The 26229-nt window shown below is 57.3% G+C and overlaps 13 protein-coding genes across 13 annotated transcripts; 5 read left to right on the top strand and 8 right to left on the bottom strand.

Annotated features, from left to right (window-relative positions):
• Nucleotides 1–380: 380 nt before the first annotated feature.
• Nucleotides 381–666, bottom strand: K452DRAFT_293706 (uncharacterized protein; the record flags this gene model as incomplete). The annotated part of the gene is made up of 2 exons (XM_033541607.1): nt 381–411; nt 473–666. The coding sequence occupies 2 exons, from the start codon at nt 664–666 to the stop codon at nt 381–383; spliced, it is 225 nt and encodes a 74-aa protein (XP_033402955.1).
• Nucleotides 667–1024: 358 nt separating this feature from the next.
• K452DRAFT_4112 (uncharacterized protein) lies at nt 1025–3792 on the bottom strand. Its single transcript, XM_033546631.1, has 3 exons — nt 3395–3792; nt 3213–3311; nt 1025–3159 (listed from the first exon to the last, which is right to left on the bottom strand). The coding sequence occupies exons 1-3, from the start codon at nt 3532–3534 to the stop codon at nt 1383–1385; spliced, it is 2016 nt and encodes a 671-aa protein (XP_033402954.1). The 5' UTR covers nt 3535–3792; the 3' UTR covers nt 1025–1382.
• Nucleotides 3793–4373: 581 nt separating this feature from the next.
• On the top strand, nt 4374–5124 carry K452DRAFT_314449 (uncharacterized protein; the record flags this gene model as incomplete). The annotated part of the gene is made up of 1 exon (XM_033543754.1): nt 4374–5124. One exon carries the CDS (start codon nt 4374–4376, stop codon nt 5019–5021), a length of 648 nt encoding a protein of 215 aa, XP_033402953.1. The 3' UTR covers nt 5022–5124.
• Nucleotides 5125–5661: 537 nt separating this feature from the next.
• On the bottom strand, nt 5662–6734 carry K452DRAFT_293703 (uncharacterized protein; the record flags this gene model as incomplete). Its single annotated transcript, XM_033541606.1, has 2 exons — nt 5662–6629; nt 6692–6734. 2 exons carry the CDS (start codon nt 6732–6734, stop codon nt 5662–5664), a joined length of 1011 nt encoding a protein of 336 aa, XP_033402952.1.
• Nucleotides 6735–7216: 482 nt separating this feature from the next.
• Nucleotides 7217–8272, top strand: K452DRAFT_304117 (uncharacterized protein; the record flags this gene model as incomplete). Its single annotated transcript, XM_033542788.1, has 1 exon — nt 7217–8272. One exon carries the CDS (start codon nt 7217–7219, stop codon nt 8270–8272), a length of 1056 nt encoding a protein of 351 aa, XP_033402951.1.
• Nucleotides 8273–8858: 586 nt separating this feature from the next.
• Nucleotides 8859–9480, bottom strand: K452DRAFT_323411 (uncharacterized protein; the record flags this gene model as incomplete). The annotated part of the gene is made up of 4 exons (XM_033544636.1): nt 8859–8949; nt 9106–9188; nt 9277–9331; nt 9470–9480. The coding sequence occupies 4 exons, from the start codon at nt 9478–9480 to the stop codon at nt 8859–8861; spliced, it is 240 nt and encodes a 79-aa protein (XP_033402950.1).
• Nucleotides 9481–11722: 2242 nt separating this feature from the next.
• On the bottom strand, nt 11723–14232 carry K452DRAFT_217280 (uncharacterized protein; the record flags this gene model as incomplete). Its single annotated transcript, XM_033536276.1, has 2 exons — nt 11723–12049; nt 12106–14232. The coding sequence occupies 2 exons, from the start codon at nt 14230–14232 to the stop codon at nt 11723–11725; spliced, it is 2454 nt and encodes an 817-aa protein (XP_033402949.1).
• Nucleotides 14233–14982: 750 nt separating this feature from the next.
• Nucleotides 14983–16795, bottom strand: K452DRAFT_240557 (uncharacterized protein). The gene is made up of 4 exons (XM_033537791.1): nt 16314–16795; nt 16008–16254; nt 15453–15946; nt 14983–15396 (listed from the first exon to the last, which is right to left on the bottom strand). The coding sequence occupies exons 1-4, from the start codon at nt 16575–16577 to the stop codon at nt 15346–15348; spliced, it is 1056 nt and encodes a 351-aa protein (XP_033402948.1). The 5' UTR covers nt 16578–16795; the 3' UTR covers nt 14983–15345.
• A 117-nt stretch (nt 16796–16912) lies between these two features.
• Nucleotides 16913–17773, bottom strand: K452DRAFT_282229 (uncharacterized protein). The gene is made up of 5 exons (XM_033539553.1): nt 17533–17773; nt 17458–17475; nt 17274–17403; nt 17142–17180; nt 16913–17089 (listed from the first exon to the last, which is right to left on the bottom strand). Exons 1-5 carry the CDS (start codon nt 17755–17757, stop codon nt 17082–17084), a joined length of 420 nt encoding a protein of 139 aa, XP_033402947.1. The 5' UTR covers nt 17758–17773; the 3' UTR covers nt 16913–17081.
• A 9-nt stretch (nt 17774–17782) lies between these two features.
• K452DRAFT_348038 (uncharacterized protein) lies at nt 17783–19151 on the top strand. Its single transcript, XM_033545513.1, has 3 exons — nt 17783–18472; nt 18549–18814; nt 18921–19151. Exons 1-3 carry the CDS (start codon nt 18192–18194, stop codon nt 19049–19051), a joined length of 678 nt encoding a protein of 225 aa, XP_033402946.1. The 5' UTR covers nt 17783–18191; the 3' UTR covers nt 19052–19151.
• Nucleotides 19152–19613: 462 nt separating this feature from the next.
• K452DRAFT_261578 (uncharacterized protein) lies at nt 19614–21521 on the bottom strand. The gene is made up of 3 exons (XM_033538583.1): nt 21434–21521; nt 21279–21362; nt 19614–21215 (listed from the first exon to the last, which is right to left on the bottom strand). The coding sequence occupies exons 1-3, from the start codon at nt 21449–21451 to the stop codon at nt 19764–19766; spliced, it is 1554 nt and encodes a 517-aa protein (XP_033402945.1). The 5' UTR covers nt 21452–21521; the 3' UTR covers nt 19614–19763.
• A 189-nt stretch (nt 21522–21710) lies between these two features.
• On the top strand, nt 21711–24378 carry K452DRAFT_3837 (uncharacterized protein). The gene is made up of 3 exons (XM_033546593.1): nt 21711–21995; nt 22050–23689; nt 23743–24378. The coding sequence occupies exons 1-3, from the start codon at nt 21854–21856 to the stop codon at nt 24175–24177; spliced, it is 2217 nt and encodes a 738-aa protein (XP_033402944.1). The 5' UTR covers nt 21711–21853; the 3' UTR covers nt 24178–24378.
• Nucleotides 24379–24471: 93 nt separating this feature from the next.
• K452DRAFT_293695 (uncharacterized protein) lies at nt 24472–25776 on the top strand (the record flags this gene model as incomplete). Its single annotated transcript, XM_033541605.1, has 3 exons — nt 24472–24705; nt 24755–25101; nt 25149–25776. 3 exons carry the CDS (start codon nt 24472–24474, stop codon nt 25774–25776), a joined length of 1209 nt encoding a protein of 402 aa, XP_033402943.1.
• Nucleotides 25777–26229: the final 453 nt, after the last annotated feature.

Here is a 26229-nt window from a genome sequence, read left to right as displayed (position 1 = left end):
ATGCGAGACAAGCGTAGCAAGATATAAAGATAAAGACGAAGAGGAGTTGGTTAAGAATGAGGTATTTGCCAGATAAAATACGACGGATATGGCGGAGTATGGTGAAAAAGAGTCGAATTGATGTGATATATGATGGACTGCATCGGACCGTGGTGGTGGTTATTGTAGTCGTGGCTGTCGTTGCAAAGCCAGCAAGCAAGCAGGCAGGCAGGAAACCGCCAGCCAAAAAAAGGTCAGAGGAGTGATCAAAGGCCAACGCAAATAGGGCGCGACCCAGCGAATTGCAGTACGCGTGTGGCAGACGCGGCGGGCTGCCACATCTTAATTAACTGCCTGGCGGCATTGGTTCGAGAGACAGTAGGTTGGCCTTCTCTCTCCCCTCACAGCGGCTTCTCATGCGTCGCTGCTGCTCTAGCATAGCATTTCCAAGCAGCAGCAGCATGCCAACGCGCCCAGACAACCCTTCAAGCACCCATCGTCCTCCTTCTCCTGCACAATGACCGTCTGCGGCTGCTGCGGTGGCGGGTAGCCCTGCTGGTAGCCCTGCGGTGGTGGGTAGCCGTACTGCATGTTGGGATCCGGCGGGGCGTAGCCCTGCTGCATGGGGGGGTAGCCTGGAGGCGGCGCGCCGTAGGCCTGCTGGGGAGGCGGTGGGTAGCCAGACATGGTGTTGCGCAAAGGTGGTGGTTCGGGAGATGCTCTAGGCGAAGTTGTCTCTCGTCTGTCCTCTCAGGGGAGTCTAGACGGCTAGATTGCGGCGAGAATCGTGAGGCTTTGGAGATGAGTGATGGGCCGGAACGTGGTTCAGGAGCGGCTCCTTAAAATGGGGTATCAAAAACGGTCGTGTAGAGGGCGAAGAGACGAGCTGTAGGGAGCGACTGAGGAAAAGGAGTGACTGTTTTAACGGTATTAGACAGTTGAGAAGGAAAAAATGGGAGGACGCTTCTGGTCATTGCGGTCCGCGGGGCCCGCGGTTTGGAAGGGTCCAAGGCGTGCACCGGGCGTGCTAGTCGTGCTAACAGAAGCGAACCGAAACATCGGGCTGAGCATGCGCGTTACCCGATCAGGATAGGGGTCTTGGATCTCGCAACGACCTCCCTTAAAGCCATCCCCTATATTCAGGTATGCTCCAGACCAGATAACGTTTTTTTAAAACATCCGAGTCTTTGTTGCGAGCTGATCCTTCGACGCCTTCTTATCAGGGGTGCCGCTTGTGCCGGAACGCGTGGTGATTTTGTCCTTGCGTTTTTCACTTCTCGTATCCAATTTCGAAATGGCTCCGATGCTGCTCGTGCGCGGCTGCGGCAATCGCAAACCACGTTCACGTGGTGAATCTCAGTCCCAGGAGGATCTTGGGTTGCGTTTCGCTCATCATTGCCTCCTCAGGCCAAGCCGACCTCTTCCACGGGATTGTCGCCCACCAGGCTTTCGCCGTGCATGATGCCATGCACATAACATTCACCTATCGCTTGGTGCAAGCCGTTTTTCCGTTGACGGAGAACAAAAGGAGTCTTGGCACCCACAAAGACGCAGATCTTGTCGCCGGGCCTAGTGGAGCGCGGACCAAGTCCCATGTATCCCTTCCGCGTGACGAAGAACCGGCGTTCCGGGGAAGCGGCCTTAAACGCTGTGGCATAGTTGATTGCGGCCGTTCTGATTGTGATAGGGTCCTCCTGCGTCGAAGCTGCATACTTTTGCCATAAAGGATCTTCGGGCATAGTGAATGCCGGATCCAACCGCGCCGCCATGAGCGCATCGTATAACGTGCTGATATGTGGTCCGATTTCCCACTCTTCTCGCCATCGCTGTATACTAGCGACGATCGTGCGCTGGAATGCTTCCATTACAGTCTCTCCAGTAGGATATGTGTCAAGGGTGGATGCTAGTCGCTGCCAGAGAAGTAGAAGTCTTACGCGCAGATCTACGAGCATAACATCATTCACCATGTGTGGTAAAATCCGCCCTGGAGCCATGTCAGCGTAGTTAGCTGCCATCCAGCCGCCTACGGTGCGGACAGTATCCGATCTGACACCCGACAAGAACAGTGTTCGCGAATCCTCGGACAAACGAAAACTCGCATCGCCACTGCCTCCGGCGTTCACGAGACCAGGTACCAGTGGCTTGGTGCGTGATTCAAAAGCCCAATCTGGCACCCAGGAAGGTAAACCTGGCGTAATACGGTAACGCAGATCGGCCAGCCCGTTAAGTATGTCCAGGTTGCCACGGCGCAGGTGCATCAATGCTGTTTCCCGATAAACCTCTTCAGTGGAAGCGTTGTAGTCAGGCAAAATCTGACAAGAATCGATGCTGGAGCAAATTCCCAGGAATGAGTACACTTTGTCTCGTGGGTCTGTAGCACCGTTTGCTGTGCTGAAAAGCAACAGTTCTAGCAATGGCATGTTTCGGCCCTCTCGATACCGTCTTTGGTAGGCGGTAAGACTGGTGATGTTGACAGTGTGATTGACGGGAATGCTGTGCATACGGATATACCAGGCGGCGGTCTTGAGCTCTTCCCACCACACCCATTGGGAGCCGCAGACAACCATGGCCTCCTGGGCTAGAACGATCTCCTGAATAATCCAGCATCGTCTGAACCAAGGCCTACGGAAAAGGACCTCGAAGGCTCTCCAGTCGGCACTGTTCGGCTCTGGCAAGCCTTTTCTGGCGAGACCCTCTGCACCTAACTTCTGGTTAATCTCGGACAGAGGGTCATCTTTTGCAACTGAATAGACGCGTTTGGTCAACTCGAAAGCAAGCGCACTGTCTTCGGATTCCTCTCCAAGCCAGATCGTGACAATTGCTGCTTGCGAATATATTCGCTCCATTTGTCGTACCTGCTCTCCGCGCTCCCGATGGTCCTTTTGGTTGATGCAGACCGCATCTATCCAGAGAACCTGTTGCGTGTCTGGGGAACGAAGCCTCCAAAGAGCATGCCACAAGTTCTGAGTCACTCCAAGGACTTTTCCGTCAGTATAAATGCGGTGGTCCTGGATCTGACTACCCCAAGTATAGGAAAGTGCCGAAAATGCAGGACATTCATCCAATGGGTACTCTTGCATTGAGCAGTCAATATGCTCGTCAAGTGATCCGGGATTTATAATCAAGAGTCGTATGGAAGCAGTGGCTACTAATGGCTGGTATTCGTACATTGGTGCATCGCTTCGTCAAGTCAGCATATTGAGTGTGCTGTCGAAAAGGTGTATTAGGCGGACTTGTATTCGAAGTTGATATGGTCGGTAGTCTGCCATTTCTGTTCTATGGCATATCGGTTCCTCTCTAGGCGAGCTCGCCGTCTTTCGTACTCCCATTTTCTTTGGGTCGAGTCAGTTGGCGGTCTCTCAGTCGTTTTGATAAAAAAAAAAAAAAAAAAAAAAAAAAAAAAAAGGTCGCCCACTTTGGTACCAATGAGTCCCAAACAAACATCTTTAACGCATCGTACTGGCCCAAAGCATCAAACATGGTCGCACTAAAGGACGATGCCATACTTGAAGCCCCTTGCACTTCGTTTGCATATACCAACCGAGACCAACGCATATAGTACAAAAATATACAAGGGTTACGGAAACGCAGACCAACACAGAAGACAGAATGAAGCAAAACAGACGATTATTGTGAAGTAGGAGAAAAAGAAATTGAAACCAAAGGACAGCAGTGAGACTTAAAACAACTCGAGGAGCCGCTCACTCAGAACAGCGGAGCCGGAAGAGTGCTGCCTTGGGAAGGCATGCGGCACAGCAGCGCACATCATGGACTGACCGGCATGGGTGAGCAGCGTCGGCTGACAGCTCTCCCGTCGTTAATTGAATGAAGGCGGCGATACGCTCGGGGAAGAGAGGCGAAGCACACGTCGTCACAGCGGGCGTGGCGAGTGAGAGAGCGGGAGCGCCCGCGTCGTCTCCACCGGCGGCGGCGCGGAGGGTGAGCACTGATCCTCTGTTGTCGCCGCGGTGGGGATGCACGGCGGCTGCACCCGCTGTGCCGCTCATCACCGACGACGACGACAATGACAACTGCGCATTGATACTGACATTCCAGTGACGAGTTGGGTACAATGAAAGTAGCTTTGACAGCGACGGCAGTTGAAGTTTGGTTCGGCAGTCGCAAGCCGCGGGAGGCCGGGAGCAGCCACCGGATTAAACTCCAGCCACCTCGACACCTTCCTTGCCAGACGACCATCGCGTCGACATTGCGTCAGGCAGCAATTCTTCACATCCATCCAATTGCTCGCTCTCCCCTGCCCTGCGTCTTACATACCTTTCCACCAGTCGCCCGCTGTCTCCAAACATCAAATCAGCTCGCGGCTGCATCGCCAACGAAACCACCACCACCATCATCTCTCTTCTCCTCTCCGCCGCCGGCTTACCACTACCACCATGCCAGCACTACCTCCGCCCGTTCCCGACCCGGCAACATCAGCATCACTGCTCCGCCGCCAGTCCAACGCCAACTTCGGCTACATCCCGCTCACCTACAAAGGCCTCTCATCCGGCCCACCGCCCGGCACAGTCGTAGGCATCGTGCTCGGCTCGGTAGCCGGCTTCCTGCTCCTCATGTGGCTCCTATCCGCCCTGACGGGGCTCAACGGCCGCCGCAACCAAATCCACGGCGACGAAGAGATCGTAGCGCGGGAGCGCAAGGCGCCGGCCCACGGCCACCGCAGCCGGCGCGGGAGCACGCGCCCCGAGGTGCGCGAGGTGCGCGAGCACATAGTCGTCATGGACGAGGGCGGCGGCGACGACCGCCAACACCGCCGCCACAGCCGCAGGCGCAGCATGCCGCCCCAGCCGCCCCAGCCCCGCCCCCGCAGCCGCAGCGTCCTGGTCGAGGAGCGCGTGCGCGAGTCGGAGCACCGCGTTGCCGGCGACGACGTCGTCGAGGTCATCGAGGAGCATAGCCCCCCGCGCACGGCGCGCCGTGGCTCCCGCCGTGAGTCTTACAGGTCAGTCGACCCCATGGTGCATCCTGGCAGTGACTACGTGCCGCGCGGCCGCAGTTATAGCCGCCACTCGCGCTACTCGTAGTGCTTTTTTTTTTTCTGTCTTCCTTCCTTTTTGTGTGCGCGCGCTCTTTGAAGAGCCGTCGCTGAACTGTGTGCGCGCCTGCAGGAGACCGTACATTTGATGCTCCGGCCCGCCGGGGATGAGTGGGTGCGGCTTGTTTCTTTCTTGGATTTTGTTCTTTCTCCTTCTACTTCTTGTTCCTCGTACATTTTCGGCGGAGATACCTTATTCTTGTGGATTGCCTTTATATGGCGGCTTGACGGCGCAACGGAGTTAGGGGAGAGGCGACACGAAAGACGGATGGTTAAAGGCGGGTTATATGCAGTATGGTACACGAGACACGAGAGATGAGGTCGAACGACGGCGGCCATGCGATACCATTGGGTCGTCCTGTATACTCGACGGAAGCTAGTATAATCGAAGAGCGACGTAATTCCATCGACACAATTGTAAACGTTGAATTGTCGCCCGAAGGACCACATGTCTCGTCAGTCAGCGTGAACGTAGAGGTTGATTCGGTTTGCTTCAGTCGATAATCCAGTGAACCACCACCGCCCGTCTGCTTTTTGATCAACCAACCCCCCGATATGATGCCTTGGTAGAACAGAAGAACCGGAACGCCACCCTATGCCGCGCGGCCATGCTTCCCCAGCCCAGCCCATCATGACTCGTCCATCTTCTCGTCCGGGGTATTTTCCTCCGCCTCGCCCTCCTCGATGTCGGTATCGTTGGCGACCTCGCCCGCCTCGGCCATGTCGGCATCGTCGCCCTGGCTCTCCTCTCCCCGGGCGGGAGTGCCTGCGCCGCCGAAGCTGGGCGCGGGGCTAGGCGCCGAGAGCAGGCCGCGCTGGGCCGCGAGCTGGTGGCCACCGGAGAAGGAAGGGTTGGGCGTCTGGCCAGCAGCAGCATCGGGTCTAGGCGTGCCCACGGCACTGGCATCGCCCTTTCCGCTGCTCGCACCCTCCGGGCCCTCGTCCTCGTCGGCCTCGCCCTCCTCCATGCCCTCCTTCCGCTCCGCCTCCTCCTTCTCATCCCGAATCAGGCGCAGCATCTGGCGGCCCTCGTCGACAATGCGGCCGAACTGGTCGCGGCGCTCGGCCCACGTCTGCTTGTAGACGGTGCGCTCGCGCTCGAGCTCGGCGATCTCGGCGTCGAGCTTGGCGAGCTGGGCGGCCTGCTCCTCGCGCGGCTTCAGCATGCGGTTGCTGGTGATGCGCTCGGCCAGCTCGTCGTAGCGCTTGCGGCGGGCCAGCGTCGCGCGCGCACCCTCCAGCTCGGCCCGCAGCGCCGCGTTGCCCTCGCGGATGGCGGCCGCCGTCGCGCTGATCTTGGCCTTTTCCGCTGCGTACCGCGCCCGCTCCGCCTCGTTGCTGTCGCGCAGCAGCTGGATCCGCACGGTGCTGTCCTGCAGGCTGGCCAGGTCCAGCAGCATGTCTTGCCGCCATGCGTTGCGCTCTTCGGCCTGGCGCGCGGCGCCGTCGACGTCGTCTGCGCCATGGCCCTCCGGGGGTGGCGATGGCAGCGCGGTTGGTGGGTTGTAGATGGGCGAGTCGGCGGCCACCATGCGCTTGGCGACGCGTTGGAAGGGTCGTTGCTCGATGGGCAGCAGACGGGCCTTGTGGGTCAGGTCTGCGCGGTGGTGTTAGATGTGTGTGTGAAAGCAATTGCGGCAGATGAGAGAGTAAATTCACCTTCGTCGGCCTGGTCGAGCAGGCCATATTCCTGCGACGCCATTTTTGGTGGGTTGGAGGGTGTGTCCGGTCCAGCAGGTCGGAGAGCGGAAGTCATGGGCGCGCGTCGATCCCGCAAGCCACCCCGGCCATAGTAGGTAGACTGACCATTGTTTGTCGTGGCCGCATGACCGGCGAGTCACTGCAGGCATCCGGCCACGTCTAATCAAATATGCTGTGGCTGTGCGAGCCTTGGCAAGCTGTCAGCCTGGCCCATTTGGCTCCCGCTTTCACCTTGACCTTCCATCTTCCTTTCAAAGCCAAGTCCCTGCCTAGACCGGTTCGCGTTTCGTTCATACTTGGCCGCTTCCATGCAAGCTTTCTCCGCGTCGCCCCCCCGCATGTCCCCCGACCGACGCTCCATTCGGCTCTTGACATCACAAGCCTACAAATAAAGCTTAGACGAATCCCGCCCTCGACCTCGAGTCGTCCTCGCCGCACCAGCGGGCATCAACACACCAACACCAATAACCCCCCGTCGCCACAATGCCCGCCTCATCGCTCTTCGAAATGGCCAAGCGGCGCGTCATCCGCAACATCCACCTCCTGACGGACGTGGGCGACGAGCTGCCCTACCGCATCCTCGAGCCCATCCTCAAGAAGATTGAGAACCCGAGCCAGCTGCGCGAGATTGAGAAGAACAGCCCGCACCTGGCCGAGGACACGGGCGAGCTGTGGCTGGCCTTCATCAAGCGCGACATCCAGAACTGGGAGGACCGGGCGCACGTGCCGCGCAACCCGTCGTCGTGGGCCAAGGTGTACGCCAAGCTGAAGCGCGACCAGGAGGCCGAGATCGAGCAGCAGCAAAGGGCGCTCAAGGACGCCCTCAAGAAGAAGGAGCTCGAGCGCAAGAAAAACACCAGCACCCTGCTCAACCGCAACTTTGCCGACCCGCGCCGCGCCAAGGGCGGCTGGGGCAGTAGTAGTAGTAGCACCCAAGCTGCCCAAGTCGCCAGAGACCCCCGCAACTTCACCTACCGCCCCGGCGAGAAGAAGAAGACGCTCACCGGCAAGGGCATCATCGCCAAGATCCAGCACCAGGCCGCCGACCACCGCTCCCAGCAGCGCCTGGCCCAGGGCAACGCCCGCGCCCTCACCCACTCGTCCCTCGGCAAGGTGACGGTCGCCCCCAAGAGCATGGCCCCGGAGCCGTCGCGCATGCCCGTCGACAACGGCCGCCGCGTCGGAGGCCCCGTCACGGGCCTGGCCGCCGTCGGCGGCGACCGCTTCCTCCAGGAGCGCCGCGAGGCCATCAAGAAGAAGGAGGACGCCGCAAAGGAGCGCGACCGCCTCCGCGACCGCGAGGCCAGGCTCAAGGCCCTGGCTTCGGGCCACAAGCTCCCCCCAAGGGACGGCTCGCCCGCTGAGGGCCCCTCCTTCTCCTCCTCGTCCCGCGGCCGGGAGGCGGGCGCTGGTGGCCTGCCGGCTAGGAAGGCTCCGCCGCTGGGTAGTAGCAGGCGCTCGCCCTCGCCGCCGGGTGGACGGTCGGCCAACAAGAGGAAGCGCGATGCCAATGTTTTCATGGCGCCGAGGAAGAAGTGAGTAAGGAGGGGGGGTTGTCGGATGTTTTTACCCGGCACATGTTTGGTTTTTTTCTATGTTTTTACCAGCGAGGCGTTGGTGGGGCTCATTGAAGGGCATTGATTGATTGAGTTCGAATGGGAGGCACCGGCATTGATGTTAGGATCAGGATAGAATACCCAGGAGAGGACAGAGGCTATTATCGATAATTGGGCACACCCTGGCGTTCTCGAAGAAGAATACCGTCGTCAAATCAATCTATACAGAGCGCTTGGGTCATCTTTTTCAAGTAGCATCACTAGACAGGCAATCGAAAGTGCTCACAGCAGTTTCAGCAGCAAACTGACAAGGGAGTTTCTTCTTCGAGTAGAGCCGTCTACCACATCCTCTCCGCCAATGCCGTCGTCGTTCATGGCATGATCCTCGCATGTGTGGTTATGTACGCTCGTAAAGGCCGATGCCCAAACGCCTCCTTCATGCCGCCGTCCGTATGCAATTCACCACCTTCCATGCGGGAATGGCAGTGCCGCCGCCGCCGCCGCCGTTACTGCTGCTGCTGCTGTTGGTATACCTCCATCGCGTCTCGTCGGGCTCACTGCTGCAGAGCTTAGGCGGAGCAGCCGCCGCGCAGCGCGAGCACCAGATGCAGCGTCGCGCCGCCCTCGAGCTTGTACTCCTCGGCCGTCTTGTCGTCGTTCCTACGCCGCGTTAGCACCTCTTCTCCATATTGTGCCGTTGCACTTTGAGCTTCAAGCTTCTCGCCCCTCCTCCAACCAGGTCGAACGACGCGATTGGACGAATGGAAATTGGAGGGGGTGGCATGGCATGGCAACGGCCGGGGAGCCCGAACGCACATCTGCTTGCCGCCGTAGATCAGGCGCTGCTGCACGGGCGGGATGCCCTCCTTCTCCTCGACGCGCTCCTTTATGCGCGAGACCTACGGGGGCGCGCGGGGCAGTCAGCAACGGCGGCGGCGGCGGCGGCGCGTGGGGAAGACGAGGACGAGGACGGAGCCGGTACGGTACCTTGTAGTCGGGCTCGATGTCGAGCTCGATTTCCTTGCCGGTGAGCGTGCGGACCCTGCGTGCCGAACTGTCAGCTCGCTGCTGCTGCTTCTCTGTTTTTATTTTTGGGAGGGCTTTGCAGGACAGGCCATGGCTGGCTGGCTGCTGCATGGCGGGGTCGGGGTCGGGGTCGGGGGCGGGGCGGGGCGCGTACTTGATCTGCATGGTTGCTACTGCTGAGTGATGAGGAGATGCTGTGGCAGCGGGCGAATGGCGCGAGCGGAAGACGCAAAGGCTGAGAGAGAGTGTGTGGTAGTGGTGTTGGTGGTGGTGGTGGGTGGGTTGGGAGCTAGGTCGTCGTGGTTGCAGCCTTGTCGCGGCGCCGGGTGATGACACACATGGCGGGGCCCGCTGCTCGGTGCGGTGCGCCTTCCACTTTTCTTTGTAACTATTTGATTGTTGTCAACCCACAAACTTAGTCGTCTTTGTTAGCTCATTTCCCTTTCACGTTGTGCTTAAGCAATTTACTTCACAATAAGTGCTGATGCTCATACACTACCACCAGACAAACATCATGTTAGTGCCAGTGACAAACGGGTCTGATATTATATCTGACACGGCTTCCATGGCTCCAATGTGATTCTAGTACCGGACTTGGACGACGGTCATGTTACAAGGTAGCTACCCGCGCTGTATGCTTAATCTTGGGCGTTGTATGCCTGCCTATACTTTGTTTAACAGGATAATTCACAGCAAACCACACTATATCTGTTCACCTTTATGGTCCTCACTGCTTTCTGACACATCAACACAATGTACAATCACTTCCAAACCGATCATCAATTCAACTTTGCGCGAAAAGATATTTCTCACATAGCACATCCAACCCGCCATCAAACACGCCCAAATTCAAGACAGTCCAATCCCCTCATAAACCACCCCTCCACACAAACACACATGCACACCCACTTCACTTCCCCCCCATCTTCCGCCACCCTTCCCCCTTGGCCTTGGCCTTCGAGCCGCCCAGCCACGCCGGCAGCTTCGGCGGCACGTACGTGCCGTTGTCCTTGCCCGTGCGGAACGATATGTACCACGTCAGGGCGCACAGGCCGATGATGCCCAGCAGCACGCCCAGCAGGATGCCCAGCACCGTCGCGTCGTGCTGCACCGCGGCGAGGGCCGTGGGCGTGAGGATGGGCGCCAGCCATTCCCATGCCATTTTTGCGTGTGGTTTTGGTTTGGTTTTGTGCGAGCGTGGGGGTTGCTGGAGAGCGCTGAGGTTTGTCTGCGCGTGCAGGCAGGCGTGTTTTGCTCGCAAAGCTTTGGTTGGTCGTCGACGGCGTTTGTGTAAGTAGGTCGGAAAGAGATGTCGCGAGCCGGTATTTTGGCCAGGCGGATAGATGGATGGATAATCGCGCGCTTCGCTCGAGAAAGAAGAGGAAGCAGAAGCAAAAGAAGAATAGAAGACAATCAGATTAGACAGACAGCCCAGCTGCTGCAGCGGTTCCGAACAATGAATAAAGCGACAGTAGATAAACGGATTCGAAAAGACAGACGGACGGACAGAAATTAGGTAGGTAGATAGCCAAACAGCAGCAACTTTGGTGTAGAGAAGAAAGAAGGAAGAGAGTAGGTAGTGAGAGAAAGAGAAAGCTCGCCAGCCAGCCAACACATCCCATCTGCCGCCGGCCTCAAACCCACGACGTTTGGAAGCGCGTGGCCTGACATAATGCGGCCCGAGGCACGCCGCGGCTCTGGCAGATCTGCGACCTCGCCCGCCGCGGCGCTTAAGCAGGCGAGACCGTGAGACGAATGAGCGACGCCCGCATCGTCTTACTTCGGATCTGCGGCTGCCTGTCTTTGCCTGCCCTTTTGTTGGACCGTGCTACTGCAATATTCACCTACTACGTACATACAACTTCCCGCCTTCCGTGTTGTCACTCATCATCACTTCATTCAACCCATCTTTCTCTGCTGCCGTTATGCATGCTCCTCCTCCCCACCCCAAGCGGCCCCCTCACATCCCGCAACTAAATCCAATCAAATATCCTCCCCTCCTCCCCACCCAGCTAGCTCTAGTAGTAGACTTTGAAGGAGTGAGAGATCAACGCCAATGCAGAAGAAACGCCAGGTCTCTGGAGCCTATCATCCGCGCTCCTTTGCCCTTCACACCTTAACCAACACCCAAAGCTTCAGGGAGCGACGCTTCCAACGCGACGACGGCGGCATGGGCAAACGTTTCGCGTGCCTTCTCTACCCCTGCTGAGACGAGAAGATGAAAAAAAGAACATTGTACATTTGAGAGCCGCCACCCGTCACCATGCCGTCTTTCCAATCCTTGACTTGGCTTAGGGAGCTCTCCTCTCCTCCCGAATCTTTTCCGCTGGCACGTGGTCCAGGCGTCTGCCGTCCTTACCAGACGCGATGATGTTGCATTACATGACCGGCAAGCCAACGTCCCGCATCAAGGTAGCCCCCCGCTTGCAGCCCGCCTCTTCTTCACTGCCTCCAGGTGCAGCCTGTTCTTAAGGTGGACTTCGAAATTCTCAACAGTCAGACCGGGGCCGGCAGTGTACAGCTTGCCCGGGCAGTCGTGACACCTGATCCTCGGCAGGTAGAAGAATTTGATATGCGAGGGAATAGGTGCGCCCTGTGGCAGCGAGTCCATACGCGCCGGCGATTGTGTCCGCGTATCAACGGCCGACCAACGCATCGTGGCGTCGAAGTTGTCCTGAGGGTACTTTGCTTTGAGGGCGATAACAGCGTCCTTGAGCCATTGCGGGGGCGGGGGCTTGGTCCGAGTTAGTGAACAGTGCAAACATACCGTTATGAGTCAATTCTACTGACCGTTTCATGCGCTGGTGGCTGAGGGAATGTTGCCTCTGCGCGCCCATCAGGGAAATATTTCCATTCTCGTTGGCCATTGCTCGTCGGCGTTCCATCAGCAGCAGGCGTGGACCGCTGTTGCGTTGCCGGTGAGGGCGGTGGTGGCATTGAACTGCGCGCCGGCGTTGCGCGAAGGGGAGTCGCAGCCTGCGATGGCATTGATATCGAATTCTGCCTGTACTCCGCGGCCCGTGGCGTGTTTTGCGCTTGCGCCCATCGCCGTAGCTTGTCGCGCGATATACGGAGCTTGACCATGAATGTCGTCGGTTCCGCCACCACGCTCTCCTCACGCTCGTGGCCAAAACGCCTTGAGGTGCGGGTTTCGTGATGATGTTGCAGCATCGACACTTCCGGTGTCTGTGACCGGCCCAAATTTGCTCGCATGGCACCGGTAGCTGCGATTGCAGCCCCACGCATGCCTCGGGTCCTAGCCGTTCCTCCCATCATTATTTGCGACGGGGCCGGCGACTCCGGTGCTGACTCCTCGCTTTCAGATTCATCCGAATCGTCTATACCGTCTCCGCGTCCAATAGTCCGCCTGCCTCTACCAGAGGAACGGGATGGCTTGTACAGCCGACTTTCCTCTATGCGCTCTGCTGCGCCAGGAAGCACAGAAGAGACGACCATAGTCCGTACCGTACGCTGGCGGTCTTTGAGATCCGGCAATGCTGGTCCACCACGCCGATTGACGGATCGCTTCTGTCGCCGCTGTTCCCGCATAATAGAAAGCTCGGCGCGCTCGAGATCTGCCTCGCTCAGCTCGTAAAGCACGGGAGCAAAGTCTTTGGCTGCCTGAACTGGCCTAAAAACGGAGCCCAGAGGCGACAACAAAAAGCTGTCGCGCACGTCCGCATCCTCGACTGGTCGACCGTCGAACGGATGGCCGGTGATATACAGACTCTTGGTGAACATTTGGCATTGCTCTCTGATCGAGTGCGCGATCGCGGTAGCAAATTCGCCTGAAAGCGATAACTCGGTCGTCATCGATCTGGCAAACTCTTCCGGTGAATTCATGGGATCGTTGATATCCCACTCGAATTGGTCCACCAATGTGTGCGCTCCAATCGTGATGTTGAGTTTTATGAGGATGCGCATCTCATCATTCTTGTATGCATCATATGGAAGATGCGGGTCCAAGGGGTCCTCCTTGATAAAGATATGAGGGTAAAAGTCCTGAAGCTGTTCGTGGATCTCATGATTAATCTGCCTCATAACATGCAGGCTAGTCTCTTGAGGCAGCTTGAAATCCTCGACCATATTTTCCGAAAATAATTCTGGTGTGACGACGCGGTCATGCAAATTCCATGTAAAGGTGTCGCGAAGCTTGATCTTGTCATACTCAATGTCAAGCCGTACGGGTACAAGCTCCTCGTATTGCTCGGCTTGCTTCGTGATATCCTTTCTTGTGACTTGCAAGCTTTTGGACCGGCGGTTCCCCAAACGCTTCCGCGCTGCGGGATACTGTAGCCTAGCGGGCTTCGCTTCCGTGAATCCATTGCCGTAGCCGTCGAATCCATGACCAAAAACGGACCCGGGATCTATCTGTCGTTGTTGACGGAGTTGTTTGTAGTATTCTACTTCTGAAAGCTTCTCGTTCATGAGTTGGCGCACGTTGTCTGCTTGTTGGTTCATTGCGGCCGCGTGTAGCATGTCGCGCGTCGAGTATTCGTTTATGAGATGTTGCGTGAGTTCGTGTTGACTCTGACTCGAAGACCCCGGCGCAGGCGGTTGAGAGGGCAATCGCGACCCGGATCTGGATCGTTTCCGGCTTGGGGAAGTGCCATTGGCGCCGTCGCCGGTGGTCGAGGGAGACGTTGCGCGCCCTGGAGACGTCTTTTGGCCAGACGCGGCCCCGACTTCCACGCCTGAAGCAACCATTACCACCTTCGCCTTCTCTTTACCTTCGCGGATGGCGTCGCTTCCTTCGGCGGCCTGTCCTGATGCTGCGGGCCCGGCAGGTGAATCTGAAGCGTCCTCTCCAGCTGTTCCATTTGGCGCGTCTTGCGCGCCTTGTGCGGCGTCCGAATCGGATGGTTCATGCGACTGGACCGAGGGTGCGGTGGTCGACGCGGAGACGGGAGATGGCATGGTCTATGTACGGAGGGTAGGCGCGTAACGAGCGCGCAATGACAGGGTCGCACGGGTATGGGGATCTAGTAGATCAGGGCGGATACATGAATGGTCTGGAGATGTCAGCGACGGACGTGGGACGCGGTCGCGCGGCCATGGGGCGAGGCGTGGTGACGGCGTGCGGCAGAGGAGGTGCCGCGAGTGGCTAGGGTGAGGGTTGTGATGATTGACGGGGACAGCGACGCCATGACCGACTCAAGGGAGGGTGGAGATAATTGGGAAGGAGACCTATTGACGGGTGAATCAACATACCAAAGCTGCACGCAATGATCCGGCGCGTCGAGAGTCCAGGCTGGGCGGGCTGGTCTGTTTGGCTGCTTGGGGCCGGGACAAAGAAAGAGAAATGCCGAGGGAGGGCGGAGGGTGGAGGTCGGAACGGGCGCAGCGGCGGAGGCGTGTAGCAGTCGGAGGAATCGTGCGCTCCTCTCCTCCCCTGCGGCAGGATTGACAGTGCTACGTGGATCGGGGTGCGGAAATGGGAGCTCGCTGGTGCCGTGATGCGTGTCGCATTCGAAATCAGGCACGCCCCGAGCGGGAGAAAGCCCGCGCCCAAAACGATCCACCCACAGCACCCGCCAAGCGCCCGCTCTCCCCTCCTCTCCCTGCGAGGTCTGCGCTGATGTCATTCACGATGCTGCTGCTCTTTAAATAACTCTCTCCTACGCGTCCCCCGTCACCCTCATCTGCGACACGGTCACGTGAACCAGGCCTCGAAAGTACTTTGCATTATGATATCTCAAGCGCGATGCTACGTAACACACGGCCCGCTGTTTTCATGGATCTTCCAGACGCCCTGCAGAGAGAAAAGACACAATTCCAGTGGTGGTGGTGGTGGCGGCCGTCGTCGTGTTGCATAGCTACCTCTCTCCCTCTCCTTGCGGCCGTCAGGTTCCGATAAATGGACGTACCAGCACCCAAACTATATAAATAATTATTCGCCCAGAAGCACAATCAACTCCACGCTCTTGGGTGAACGCCGGTGGCGCCAGCATACTGCGTGGTATCGACGGGGGGAACGGCCCGGGGGGTGGGCTGCAGAAAAATTAAGGCACCAACCGCAACTGGGCTGGCTTACAGCAACGAGTCGAGCCTCGTGAAGACGCTCAGGCAAGCAGCGACAACCTGGTCACACTCCTGTCAGCACATGCCGCGCCCAAAATCCATGGGGGTCGCCTTACCTCAAGCTGCAGTTCCTTGTCCTTTCCACTGTTGATTTCATCCTGCACAACCTGGCCCAAATTGGCTCCCACGCCGCCAGAGCCCCCAGCACGCTTCGCAAAGGGCCATTGAGAGTACTCAGCCAACAACTCGTCCACTTGCGCAAAGGCCCTTTCCCGCGCTTCGTGGCCCAGGGTTGTAAGTGCATTCTCGAGCACATTCGCCGCATAAGCCGCGCAGACCATGGCAATGGTTCGCAGGTATCTGAATTCCATCTCATCCGGCAGGAATTGGCTAGGCGGGAGAACGACCGTGCGGCTCGTGAGGAGAGTACGGACCCGTTTTCTTATCTCGTCCTTCGCACCACCGTCGGCGACGGGGTGGGTCGCCATGTCGAAGAGGAGGAAGTTACGCTTCTCGGTTCGCAGGATGCCCTTGTCGACGAGACCCTTGGCAAGACGTTCGCGAACTTGCTTCAGTTGGTAGCCAATCTTCATGAGGTTCCATGTCTCGCCTGTGAAATGTGACGTCTATCAGCGTGCTGCGTCTTGTGAATGGGCGGGGCGAGCACTCACCGCTCATCAGATCAATCCACGAGGACACGCTCATTTTCTCGCTGGACTTCATCATCTTGAGCGCCTCATCCAGGAGAACCTCTCCGGTAAGCGTGTCGTCTATGACTTCGATGACCCGATCTGCGAGGGGGAAGCGCCGCCGCGAGGAATCCTTCTGCATGCTAACACGGCCCCTGAAGGCCAACTCTATAACTATGCAGCCGCGGAGAGCGTAGGAGATGTTGTCGTTCCAGAAAGATAGGTAGCCCTGCACCGAATGTCGTCAGTCCTGCGCTGCCCCTCCATGCCAGCCTGGCGTTGGCGCACCTGCTTGTCCTTCAGGCCCATGAGCAGCACCTCCTCCATGAGCGTCAGCTTGGGCTGCTTCATCCGCTCCGCGCTCTCGCTGATGTCCCGGGGGTCGAAGGCAATCTTGTGGCCATTCTCGGAACTTTCGTACGATGTCTCTAGACCGCGGGTGTCGTCGCGCCGTGGCACGGGCGAGCTCACACGGCTGCCATCTTCGTTGTCGCCGTTCGCCGCAACACCGCCGCCCCTGCGGCGCGTCAATCCAGAAGCTGAGGAGGCCATCCGCGGTGAAGTCTGGGTGAATGTTGCGATCGAGGACGGTTGTCGGGTCTGGGCTTCGGGCGCCGCACAGGGATGCGGGAAGGGTCCGGCGTCGGTGGTGGTATGCGTAAGCTGGCGTCAGGAGACGTTATTGACGATGGTCAGGTCGTTTTACGAATCGCGCAATGCTTCATACGCAGTGGACGTTGGGCACGTGGGTCGTCGTAGTATGGGAAGTGAAGCATGCAACCACGGTAGTCTGTAGTCGAAATAACTACTGCCCGCTTGGCGAGGATTGCGAACCCTGTCGCAAGGAACGTATCACACAACGGCACGCCTAACATGGACGCCATGAATGGAGACGTGAACTCATATGGCATTTGCAGGAGCGAATTCGTGTTTCTAGTCCATAGTACAGGGTCGCAAATATCCCAAGCTCACAGCGGCTTTGTACAATTAGAATTCCGCTCCTAGTCGCCCCCACCACCATACTCCTCCCAGTCCGTCGGCTACTTCTCCACCCATTTAGTGCGCTGGTCGATGCATTAGCATTGGATCTCCGTGGCTTGCGCGTGGCCAACTTACCATCGGGCTGGCTCAGGATGTACTCGACCGCCTTGTCAACTGCACCGCGTTAGCATTTCGGTACCGGCCGGCACACGCCCATCGTCGAGTGGCCATGGTGCTGCGCGAAGGCGCCTGCTGCTCGGAACGTACCGCTGTGGATCTGGTCGGCCTCCTTGTCCGGGATCTCGATGCTGAACTCCTCCTCAATCGCCATGACAACCTCCACGGTGTCGAGGCTGTCCAGGCCGAGGTCGTTCGAGAAGTGCGACGTGGGGGAGAGCTGCAGGCTACATGAGTAATTGGAGCGCAAAGGGTAAGCTCAATGCGGATGTACCTTGGAGGCGTCCTGAACCTGTGATGCGCGTTAGCATGGCCCAAGCTGGCAGGGCAACATGTAATAATAGCGTACCTTGTCAAAGCCCTTGAGCAGGTCCAGTATCCGGCCCTGGACCTCCTCCTGTGACAGACCGCCGTGCGCAGAGTAGAACCTGATGGCCTGGAAGCTCGCCGCGGGGAGGCGCTGCTTGGAGTGGGCGAAGAAGGCCGGGGCAACGGGACGGGCAATTGGAGCCTGCCACCTGGCGGCAGACCTGGCAGCGCCGCGGGCGGACCTGAGGATGGCGGTTCTGAACATTGTGGATGCGGTTGAGTGGGGCGGTAGAGAGAGATGGAGCCGGGTGTTGCGGTTGCGATGATGAGGCGCTTCGGAATCTTCAAATTCACTGCCCAGAGCTTGGATGTCATGTCACGTGCACCCCGCGACGGCAGACCGTCAGCCACACCTCCCACGGCGCCAGAAGAACCCCAGCTTTGCTGTGCTTCGAGGCTGCGCCTGCTGCGCCCTCGACCGAGTGTCCCTGGGCCGTCGTCGCGGCTTCGCTGCGCCCCTGTGCGGTTGCGTCGCCCGCCGCGCCCTCACCCGGCGTGCCTCGAGCCAATCAAACGAGGCTTACAATCACGACGCTTGACGGACATCGCTGCCGCTCCCATACGCCACTGCGCAACCTCCAAGTCCACCACCCCATATACCCCAACATCCACCTTCTGCCAGCATCCTCGCCCTGCACAATGGCCGCCACCAAGCCATTGACGATGCTGGCCCGCGCCCGCCCATCGACCCAGCTGCTGCGCCAGCACAACGCCTCGCCCGCCGCCGCCCTCTTCTTCTCCACCAGCGCACCGCGCGCCGCCCTGCCCTCCGGCCCGCCCCCCGCCGGCTTCCGCCTCCCGCCTCCCAAGCGCTGGGATCAGGATGCCGAGAGCTCGCTCGACAAGGCGGGCAAGTACTTCCTGCTGTCCGAGATGATGCGCGGCATGTACGTCGTGCTCGAGCAGTTTTTCCGGCCACCGTAATGTCTCCCATCAGGACGCCGTCTGCACCATGCGGGCTCAATTGGACAAGAGGGCTGATTGCGGTTTCCGCAGATACACCATCTACTACCCCTTCGAAAAGGGTCCCATCTCTCCCCGCTTCCGCGGTGAGCACGCCCTCCGTCGCTACCCCACCGGTGAGGAGCGTTGCATTGCCTGCAAGCTCTGTGAGGCCATCTGCCCGGCGCAGGCCATCACCATCGAGGCCGAGGAGCGTGAAGATGGTAGCAGGCGTACCACCAGATACGATATCGACATGACCAAGTGCATCTACTGCGGTTTCTGCCAGGAAAGCTGCCCTGTCGACGCCATTGTCGAGTGTAAGTCCATAAACCCTCACAGTTCAGCCCATTATCCATTGGTGCACGGATGGACTTGAAACATCAAAGAATTCGTGTAGAAAGGAAAGCTAACGCTCATTGATAGCGCCCAACGCTGAATATGCGACGGAGACCAGAGAGGAGCTGCTCTACAACAAGGAGAAGCTGCTGTCGAACGGTGACAAGTGGGAGCCTGAGCTTGCGGCCGTGGCGAGGGCCGATGCTCCTTACAGGTAAACCGGTATTAGCAATGGCGTAAAAGTGCAGTGGGGGAACAGCAAGTAGATGTACATACTGTAGCACCACAGCCGTCGCACTGGCGAAGTTTGTCGTTCCGTTTATTCACTATGAAATTTCCTATACTCAGGCATGCGAAAATGTATTCTATAGTCGATCTAATTTATCTCGTTCATATAATTGCTTGAATGAGGCATATGCCCCGTCTGACGTCAATGTGCCCAAAAGACTCGTAGAGAAATCAAATTTGTTGACTAACATGTGCAAGAAACCGAGCTGGTTGATTTACATACAACTGAGACTATGTGGTTCCACATACACAATTGTACTCCAATCAAGATTTGACTTCTATAGCTGTTGTATTCTCGCCTAAATTCATTCGCTTGGGGCTCGTTATACATGCAGGGGAGTGACCACACCCATGTCTGAGTTGGCTTGGCCATGTCTCTGACAGGATTGCACCGTTATGAGCCTTACATTTGATGGCCGTGCCTTTGAATTTGATATTCATTAATCATTGGCTTTTCACATCGCACGATAACCATTTCTTCAGGGGCAGTATGCATATTGTACGATCATAAAAGGGTTATTTATTATGTTCAACTTTTTTTAGACTGCCATTCCAAGGAGAAGCCTCAAAAGACCAAGAAGCACGATGAAGATCATGTCAATGGACCCTGTCCGGCATTAAGCCCCTACGTTACATGGACCCTCATTTGGCCTTGCTCCTGAAGCTACCCTCAAAACCAGGCCTCGCTTTTGACTTCTTCGCGCCACCCTTGGGCTTGCCGCCCTTCTTAACGCCCTTCTCCTCTCTTCTCTTCCTCAAATTCTCCTCGCGCTTCTTCTGCTTCATCTCCTTGCCCTTTGCGACGCCTTGGATACGCTCATTCCACTCCACTTCGCTCTTGAATTTTTGCTTCTCCTTCCGCTTCAACGTCTTCTTCAACAGTGAGACATCGTCGCGAACCTTTTCACCATGCGCCCGCTTCTTAGCATTTAACCAGAGATCCTTGTTCTCAATGTCCTTGCGCTTTTCCTCGTCCAGGCCCGCCAGACGCTGTTTCTTCTTCTCTGCAGCCTCAAGTGCCGTTTTGGGATCCTGCTTGCCTCTCTTCTTCCGTGCGTCAAGCAGACTTGTTGCGGATGTATCCAATTGTTGTCCGTCGTCAAAGGTGATGCGCCCAAAGGAAAAGTTATTTTGCTCCCCTTGCGGTGAGAATATGTCCGGAGTACCCGGCGAACCAGACCCGCGCAGACGCGCTAGCTCCGCCTCGGCTTTTGCGCGTTGCTCATCATCTTTCGCCTGCTTGCGCAGCTCCTTTTTGTGACTACGCCTCTGCTCTTCCTTGCGTCTCCGTGCCTCCATGAGTTCCTGGCGGTTGCGAGCAGGCTTGCCGTCAATTCCATCGGCTCTGCGAGCGGCGCGCATTTGGTCAATACGGGCCTGTAGCCGTTGCCTTAGAACCTCCTGCTCAGCGGGAGGAAGTTTGTGGATTTTAGCGGGTGTGGTGGAAGAATTGGTGGGGGGGACAATGGATGATGAAGAGGATGCGGAAGGGACGGCTGATGAGGCTGGGGACTCCGGTTCTGGCGAAGGAGATGCAGAAGATTGCGAGCCTTCTTGCTCTTCATCCATGAGGCCGCTGACGTCCACCTCGTCAATCTCCTCGTCTGCGCCAACACTAGCTTCGTCATCGTCGTCCTGCTCGACGCTCTCCTTGACTTTATCACCGGTATTCTTTTGGGTAGGTTTTTGTTGCTCTTCCGGGTTAGGCGCGCTGGCGGAGGACGTTTCTTGGCGAGTCTTCTTCGTTTGAGCCTTCTCTTGTTGCTTCTGCTTTTTCAGGGCTCGCCTCTCCTCAATCTGCTTCTGCTTCTCCTCCCTCTTCCGACGCGTCTCTTCGTCCTCTTCGGGCTTTTCGCTCTCGGCGGTTTTTTGCTTCTTCGGCTCCTTGCCGGTAGGCTTCAGGCCCTCACGAGGCTTTTCCTTGCCCGGCGCATCTGGGTCGGAGGAGTAGTCGTCGCCCTCCAGCTCACGCTTGCGCTTGCGCTCATTTTCGTCCATGACATCCTTTGCGCTCTGGTGGTTGTCGGGGTTGAGCTTTTCGCGCTTTGCGGCCTTCTTCTGGGCCTTGGTCTGCTTCTTACGCTGCCATTGGTCCTGTGCGGAGGCTCAGCGGGGGACAGGACAGAGGGTTGAGCGGGGCAGGACGGGATGACATACGCTGGTGTCCTGTGCATAGTACTGCTTGGCGGGGATCAGAGACATGAGACCTTCAAAGGCCTGAGCATGGCTCTTGAGGCGCTCCTAGCGGTGGCTGTCAGTCGCGGACAAATTGGAGAGTGGGAAAAAGGGGCAGTTAGGGGAGGGAGGCGCACCTCGAGGTCGTCACCCATATCTAAAGAAGGATCTGGAGGCGGTGGGTGGAGAGGGATCGGGAATCGAGAAACACGATGGGCCCTGTGGGTGAACTTTTGCCAGGAAGCTTGGCGCGACGGAGGAAAAAGGTGAAGCGAAAAGGCCACACGGGCCATCTGGCGCAGCACCAGCCCGCTCACCTGGACAACCCTAAAGCCACTCGGTGCGCTGTCCACCAGGTATGATGCGTGATCAGCTTCCGTCGTCCTCATAACTTGGATCTTGCTTGCTCAGCCTCCCTGTCATGGTTTGGTGCTGCCACGCACAAGCTGAGTTGGAGGAAGCCACCGCCGACGCTGCTGTCCTTCTAAAGGCCCACGAGCCCCGGTCTCTCTCTCTTCGCCCCCGTGTTTTCCTCTCGACCCCTCCGTGACCCGAGCATGACCGCGCACACCGTCGAAGCAAAGTCCCTATCTGCGCTAACGAGCCTTGCCTCGAATCCCCCGCGCTATCCGAGGAACCCGACCCATGAGCGCCACGAGCCTCTGGTTCTCTACATTGCCAGAGTGCCTGGCAGCAGAGGCGAGCCCGCTCTCAGACGCCGGCTGACGTAGACTTCCCCGCTAACGACTGTAGATGTCTTCCTGACCCCGCTAAAACCGCGCCAAAAGATTGTCACCGCCGAGGATGTCCAGAGCTCGCTCTACTACCTGCACTTTGACAGTCCCGACGACGAGGTGCTCAAGGCCGAGGCTGCCGTCGACGACGACTTGTCCTCGTCCGACACCCAATCGCCCGTAAAAGAGCACGCGCCAGTCGTGCGCAAACCTTTGCGCAAGCCGCTGCCTCCATTGCCAAGTGAAGATGGTGCAATTCCTCCTCCCACCACCATCAAGCGCAAGCCTGTCGCGCCTCCCGTCCTCTCGGTCAGAGACGACTCGGAGAACAAGCACAATCTCCCCGCGCCCTTGAGAATCCAAATTTCTCCGTCAAATGGCCGCGTGTCGCATCAGCGCGGCCATTCTTCCTACGATGTCCCTACCCTGAGAGCGGAAAAGCCACGCCCCACTTTGGACACTTTCTCTCACCAGCGCGGCCATTCTTCCTACGACGTCCCTACTCTAAGGCCAGAAAGGTCACGTCCCACATTGGACACTTTCTCCCAACAGCGTGGCCATTCTACTTACGATGTCCCCACCCTGAGGCCAGAAAAGTCACGTCCCACGCTCGACACCTTCTCTCATCAGCGTGGCCACTCTTCTTACGATGTCCCTACCGTGAGGCCAGAAAGGTCGCGTCCCACACTCGACACTTTTTCGCACCAGCGCGGCCATTCTTCCTACGACGTTCCCACCCTGAGGCCACAGAAAACGCGTCCCACATTGGACACGTTCTCCCATCAGAAGTCTTCCTACGATCTGCCTACTCTGAGAATGGGAAAGTCGCGTCCCAAATTAGACACTTCCTCCCAAAATAGTAGCTTTTCTGCCTACGATCTACCCGAGATACCCTTAGAAAACACCCGTCCCAGAGCACGCGTTACTTCCCGTTATAGCTACCAATCGTCGCGTACGACAAGTAGCCAATATAGCATCAATCCCGAAGATCGCCTTCCGGAACATCCGGGATTTATGGAGCATAGTCCACCTAGGACTGTGCGCGGTTTGGACAGAAGTTCCCCTTCCTCAGATCACATGAGCTTTTCAGACTCAACTCCACCAAAACCTTTGCGGCAGGTGGATCAGAGTGTTGACGACGTATGCCTGACTCTCATACGACGAGACCCTGCTTCTGGAGCACAGTGGAATGTTGGAAAAATCAGGGATCCGCAAGTGTTCGCCATATCGTCTGAGACTTTTGGAAGCAGTGCAACGCAACGTACCAAAAGAGCGGGCACGCCAATGCACTTGGAAATCAACAACCCTGGATACACTAAATTTTGCCAACAAGAGACCAACGGACCCCTGCCAACAAGATCAAGCCAGGAAAGCATAAGGACCTCGCGAACCAGCCTGTCAGATTCAGGCAGTCTGACCTTCGGCCCAGATACCACCTTTAGGCGGCGAATATGGCTCGAAGGTGCTCGGTTGACTCCGGATTATTTCAGCCAGCAAAGGTTGTCGTCAAACGCTTCAGCATACGGTGTGGATACGATTCGTTCGCCTGGGGAGGATGGCCGGCGAACTATCAAGTCCGGCTTCAAGGGTTACGTTTTTCAGAGCCCGTGGAATGGAAGATGCGAATTTGTCACTGGGGCTGCTGGCAGCTCTTTGAAGGTGAGTGTATTTGGCGAAGATTGGGTCGTTTTAGATGCTAACTACGCAAATAGTGTAAACATAGTCTTCCCGTCAGCAACCCTGTTTTTCAGTCACCGCAATCAGTCACCGTCAGTGAATTGCGCTTCAACCTTCCCGCGATTCCAAGCACACCTATGGAAGATGGCTCCGTAAAGCGGTCTTCGTTTTTCGCACGGCCCACCTTACAGAAACGGATGTCTGGGCTCACAATCAACGACCATGCTGAGCGAAATGGTCACTGGCAGCCAGAGCGGAACAGTCACTGGCAAGATATTCTATCGGGTGGGACAAACCTGGATCTATCTCTTGGGCAAGAGTCGGCGGGCGGAGGATTTGGTGGAAACAAAGCGAAGTTGGGCAAGCTCATCATTCAAGATGAGGGATTGAAGATGTTGGATCTGATCGTCGCGGCGAACATGAGTATCTGGTGGAGGGCATATGGTAAAGTCGAGGCGGCTGGGCGGTGAGGATTGGGAACAGGTTATGTGGCCAGGAGCCAAATCAGGACCAGGACGTGGAGAAACAGGCGCGACAGCAACAAAACAAGCTGTCCGCCTGCCCCGGTGGGATAATCAAGGGTACGATGTTCGACTTCGTAGTGGCTTTCTCTTCCTAGTGCTGTGCACTTCACTTCAAAGCTTAATTCACACTTTCACGCGCACGCCCCGGAGCCTTTCACCATAACACCTTCAAACTTTCGCTCTTTTTACGTTTCACTTCGCCGACCGATTCTTTAACTTGTCGCCGCCGACCACGTCACCATGGAAGCCACTCGATCCTCCGCGCCGCTAACACCCGCGGCTATGGAAAACTATCCAACCCTCAACTTTTCTGGCAGCGACGGCGCAATGGCCCTCCTTCACCGCATTCACAGTGAGGCCAAGCCCTTCACTGAGGTCCGAGCACTACGCCTGATCCTCATGCCTGGCGACAACTTCGACGACTTTGACGACGACATGTGGTCGGTAGCACTTTGCGCAATCCACCCCGGCAACGTAAGTGACCCTATTCTCTTCTCATTCGCAAAATCTCACTAGCAACTAGACGCCGCACGCGCTCGCATACGTCTGCATCGTCATTGATGGCAACATTCTTTTCGAGCGCAACGCTCATCGCGTGACCAATCCTGTCGGATCGCGCGACGCGGACCCTAATCTCAAAGATCTCCTCTCAGCGAACCGCAAGATCAGCTCACGGGCTCTTGAGAAAGCCCCACTTGAGGTCCACTACTACGAGCGAGCCGTTATCCGTGCGCTATGCGGTATCCGAGGCGTCACAAAAGTCGACATTCGTGGCCCAGTGGAACCGCGCTTGAGACAGCAGATTGTGGACTCCATGACTAGTCCTATTGGTACTGATCCAGCTCCTCTTGACGACGATATTGATGCAGCGTAAGTAATTTACAACCCAAAAGCAGTTATGACTGAACACAATATAGCCTGGCTGCGGATGGTCTCTGGGGATTCCTCGATGGGAAGAACACCAACAAAAGCGTCTACTTTAACACAGATCAACCTGCCATCTTCGACGACAGTGATGACAGCCCGCTCTCTTCTCTTCCCTCAGAACCTCCCTCTCCCACTCCTTCTATCCACACTGGCGACACTCACATCCAACAGACTGCCGAGACCAAACAGCCCAACGACGAGGACGACAACGACGACAGCGCCCACACAGACACTTCTTCCAACACCGGCTCCGCCTCCGACTTTGAGCCCGACGTCCGAATCACCTCTCGAAAGGGATTCACCACGCGCCGCGTCACGCGCGCCCTGCTCACCCCACCCCGAGCAAGCAAGAAGCGCAAGCTCGCCCACAAGAACAACAACTCGTCCTCCTCGCTTCCCGACAGCGCTGCTCAAGCAACCTCGCAAGCCTGGCAGCCGCGCCTCGCCGTCATCAACGCCCAGAGACAGGACATCCACGATTTCGGACACCCGCTCACCGCCGCGCCGGCGACCCACATGCCCTGGTTCGAGGCCAAAGACGACGAGCAGGACGAGTGGCTCCTGCCGACGGGCAAGGGCGCGCGCGTCTGCGTCGGCAAGTTCGTGGGTAAGGAGTGAATGCCGCTGTTGTTGTTTTGCTGGCGCTGCTGCCACGGCGAAGGCGGCGACAGATGTAGCGCTTTGTGCTCGTTCCTGTGACGGGAGTGTGAGCGCGGAGTTTTTCGACTTATCGACCTACTACTACTACTACTACTACTACTTATCCCGAAGGATTTTTGAAGATTGACAGTCACGCACGCGCATACGAAGTGACCTTTCAGCATGGGTTTCTGGTTCGTCAGCGGGCGCGATGCTCTCTTTACGCTCTCCACTTTTCTTTTTTTGACGATTGACGGAAACACCGGAATGAAATGACTTTCACTGGACTACTTTCACGGATTTTGAACGGACCACAGGATGAGTGGCTCCATTCTGGATTAATTGACTTTTTTTGTTTTGTTTCTTTTCTTTTTCTCCGTGTTTTGGACGTCAGAGGTTTGTCTGCCCGAAGGCAATACTCTTGTTTCACAC

Source organism: Aplosporella prunicola (genome assembly GCF_010093885.1).
Source record: "Aplosporella prunicola CBS 121167 unplaced genomic scaffold K452scaffold_1, whole genome shotgun sequence".
NCBI classification, from domain to species: domain Eukaryota; kingdom Fungi; phylum Ascomycota; class Dothideomycetes; order Botryosphaeriales; family Aplosporellaceae; genus Aplosporella; species Aplosporella prunicola.
The sequence above is the reverse complement of the archived record's forward strand: the minus strand, read 5'-3'. Positions and strand labels throughout refer to the sequence as shown.

Bases quoted from the DNA above. Each gene is read 5' to 3' on its own strand.
- K452DRAFT_4112 (XM_033546631.1), bottom strand. From the start codon at position 3,534: ATGCGTTGGTCTCGGTTGGTATATGCAAACGAAGTGCAAGGGGCTTCA. The intron at 3,312-3,394 runs GTGGGCGACCTT...CTCGACCCAAAG, and splicing joins TGGGACTCATTGGTACCAAA to AAAATGGGAGTACGAAAGAC. The intron at 3,160-3,212 runs GTCCGCCTAATA...GACTTGACGAAG, and splicing joins CATATCAACTTCGAATACAA to CGATGCACCAATGTACGAAT.
- K452DRAFT_240557 (XM_033537791.1), bottom strand. From the start codon at position 16,577: ATGGCCTCCTCAGCTTCTGGATTGACGCGCCGCAGGGGCGGCGGTGTT. The intron at 16,255-16,313 runs GTGCGCCAACGC...CATTCGGTGCAG, and splicing joins TGGGCCTGAAGGACAAGCAG to GGCTACCTATCTTTCTGGAA. The intron at 15,397-15,452 runs GTAAGGCGACCC...GAGTGTGACCAG, and splicing joins ACAAGGAACTGCAGCTTGAG to GTTGTCGCTGCTTGCCTGAG.
- K452DRAFT_282229 (XM_033539553.1), bottom strand. From the start codon at position 17,757: ATGTTCAGAACCGCCATCCTCAGGTCCGCCCGCGGCGCTGCCAGGTCT. The intron at 17,181-17,273 runs GTACGTTCCGAG...AACGCGGTGCAG, and splicing joins GGCCGACCAGATCCACAGCG to TTGACAAGGCGGTCGAGTAC.
- K452DRAFT_348038 (XM_033545513.1), top strand. From the start codon at position 18,192: ATGGCCGCCACCAAGCCATTGACGATGCTGGCCCGCGCCCGCCCATCG. The intron at 18,473-18,548 runs GTAATGTCTCCC...CGGTTTCCGCAG, and splicing joins GAGCAGTTTTTCCGGCCACC to ATACACCATCTACTACCCCT. The intron at 18,815-18,920 runs GTAAGTCCATAA...GCTCATTGATAG, and splicing joins TGTCGACGCCATTGTCGAGT to CGCCCAACGCTGAATATGCG.
- K452DRAFT_261578 (XM_033538583.1), bottom strand. The intron at 21,216-21,278 runs GTATGTCATCCC...GCCTCCGCACAG, and splicing joins ACTATGCACAGGACACCAGC to GACCAATGGCAGCGTAAGAA.
- K452DRAFT_3837 (XM_033546593.1), top strand. From the start codon at position 21,854: ATGACCGCGCACACCGTCGAAGCAAAGTCCCTATCTGCGCTAACGAGC. The intron at 21,996-22,049 runs GCGAGCCCGCTC...TAACGACTGTAG, and splicing joins CAGAGTGCCTGGCAGCAGAG to ATGTCTTCCTGACCCCGCTA. The intron at 23,690-23,742 runs GTGAGTGTATTT...CTACGCAAATAG, and splicing joins CTGCTGGCAGCTCTTTGAAG to TGTAAACATAGTCTTCCCGT.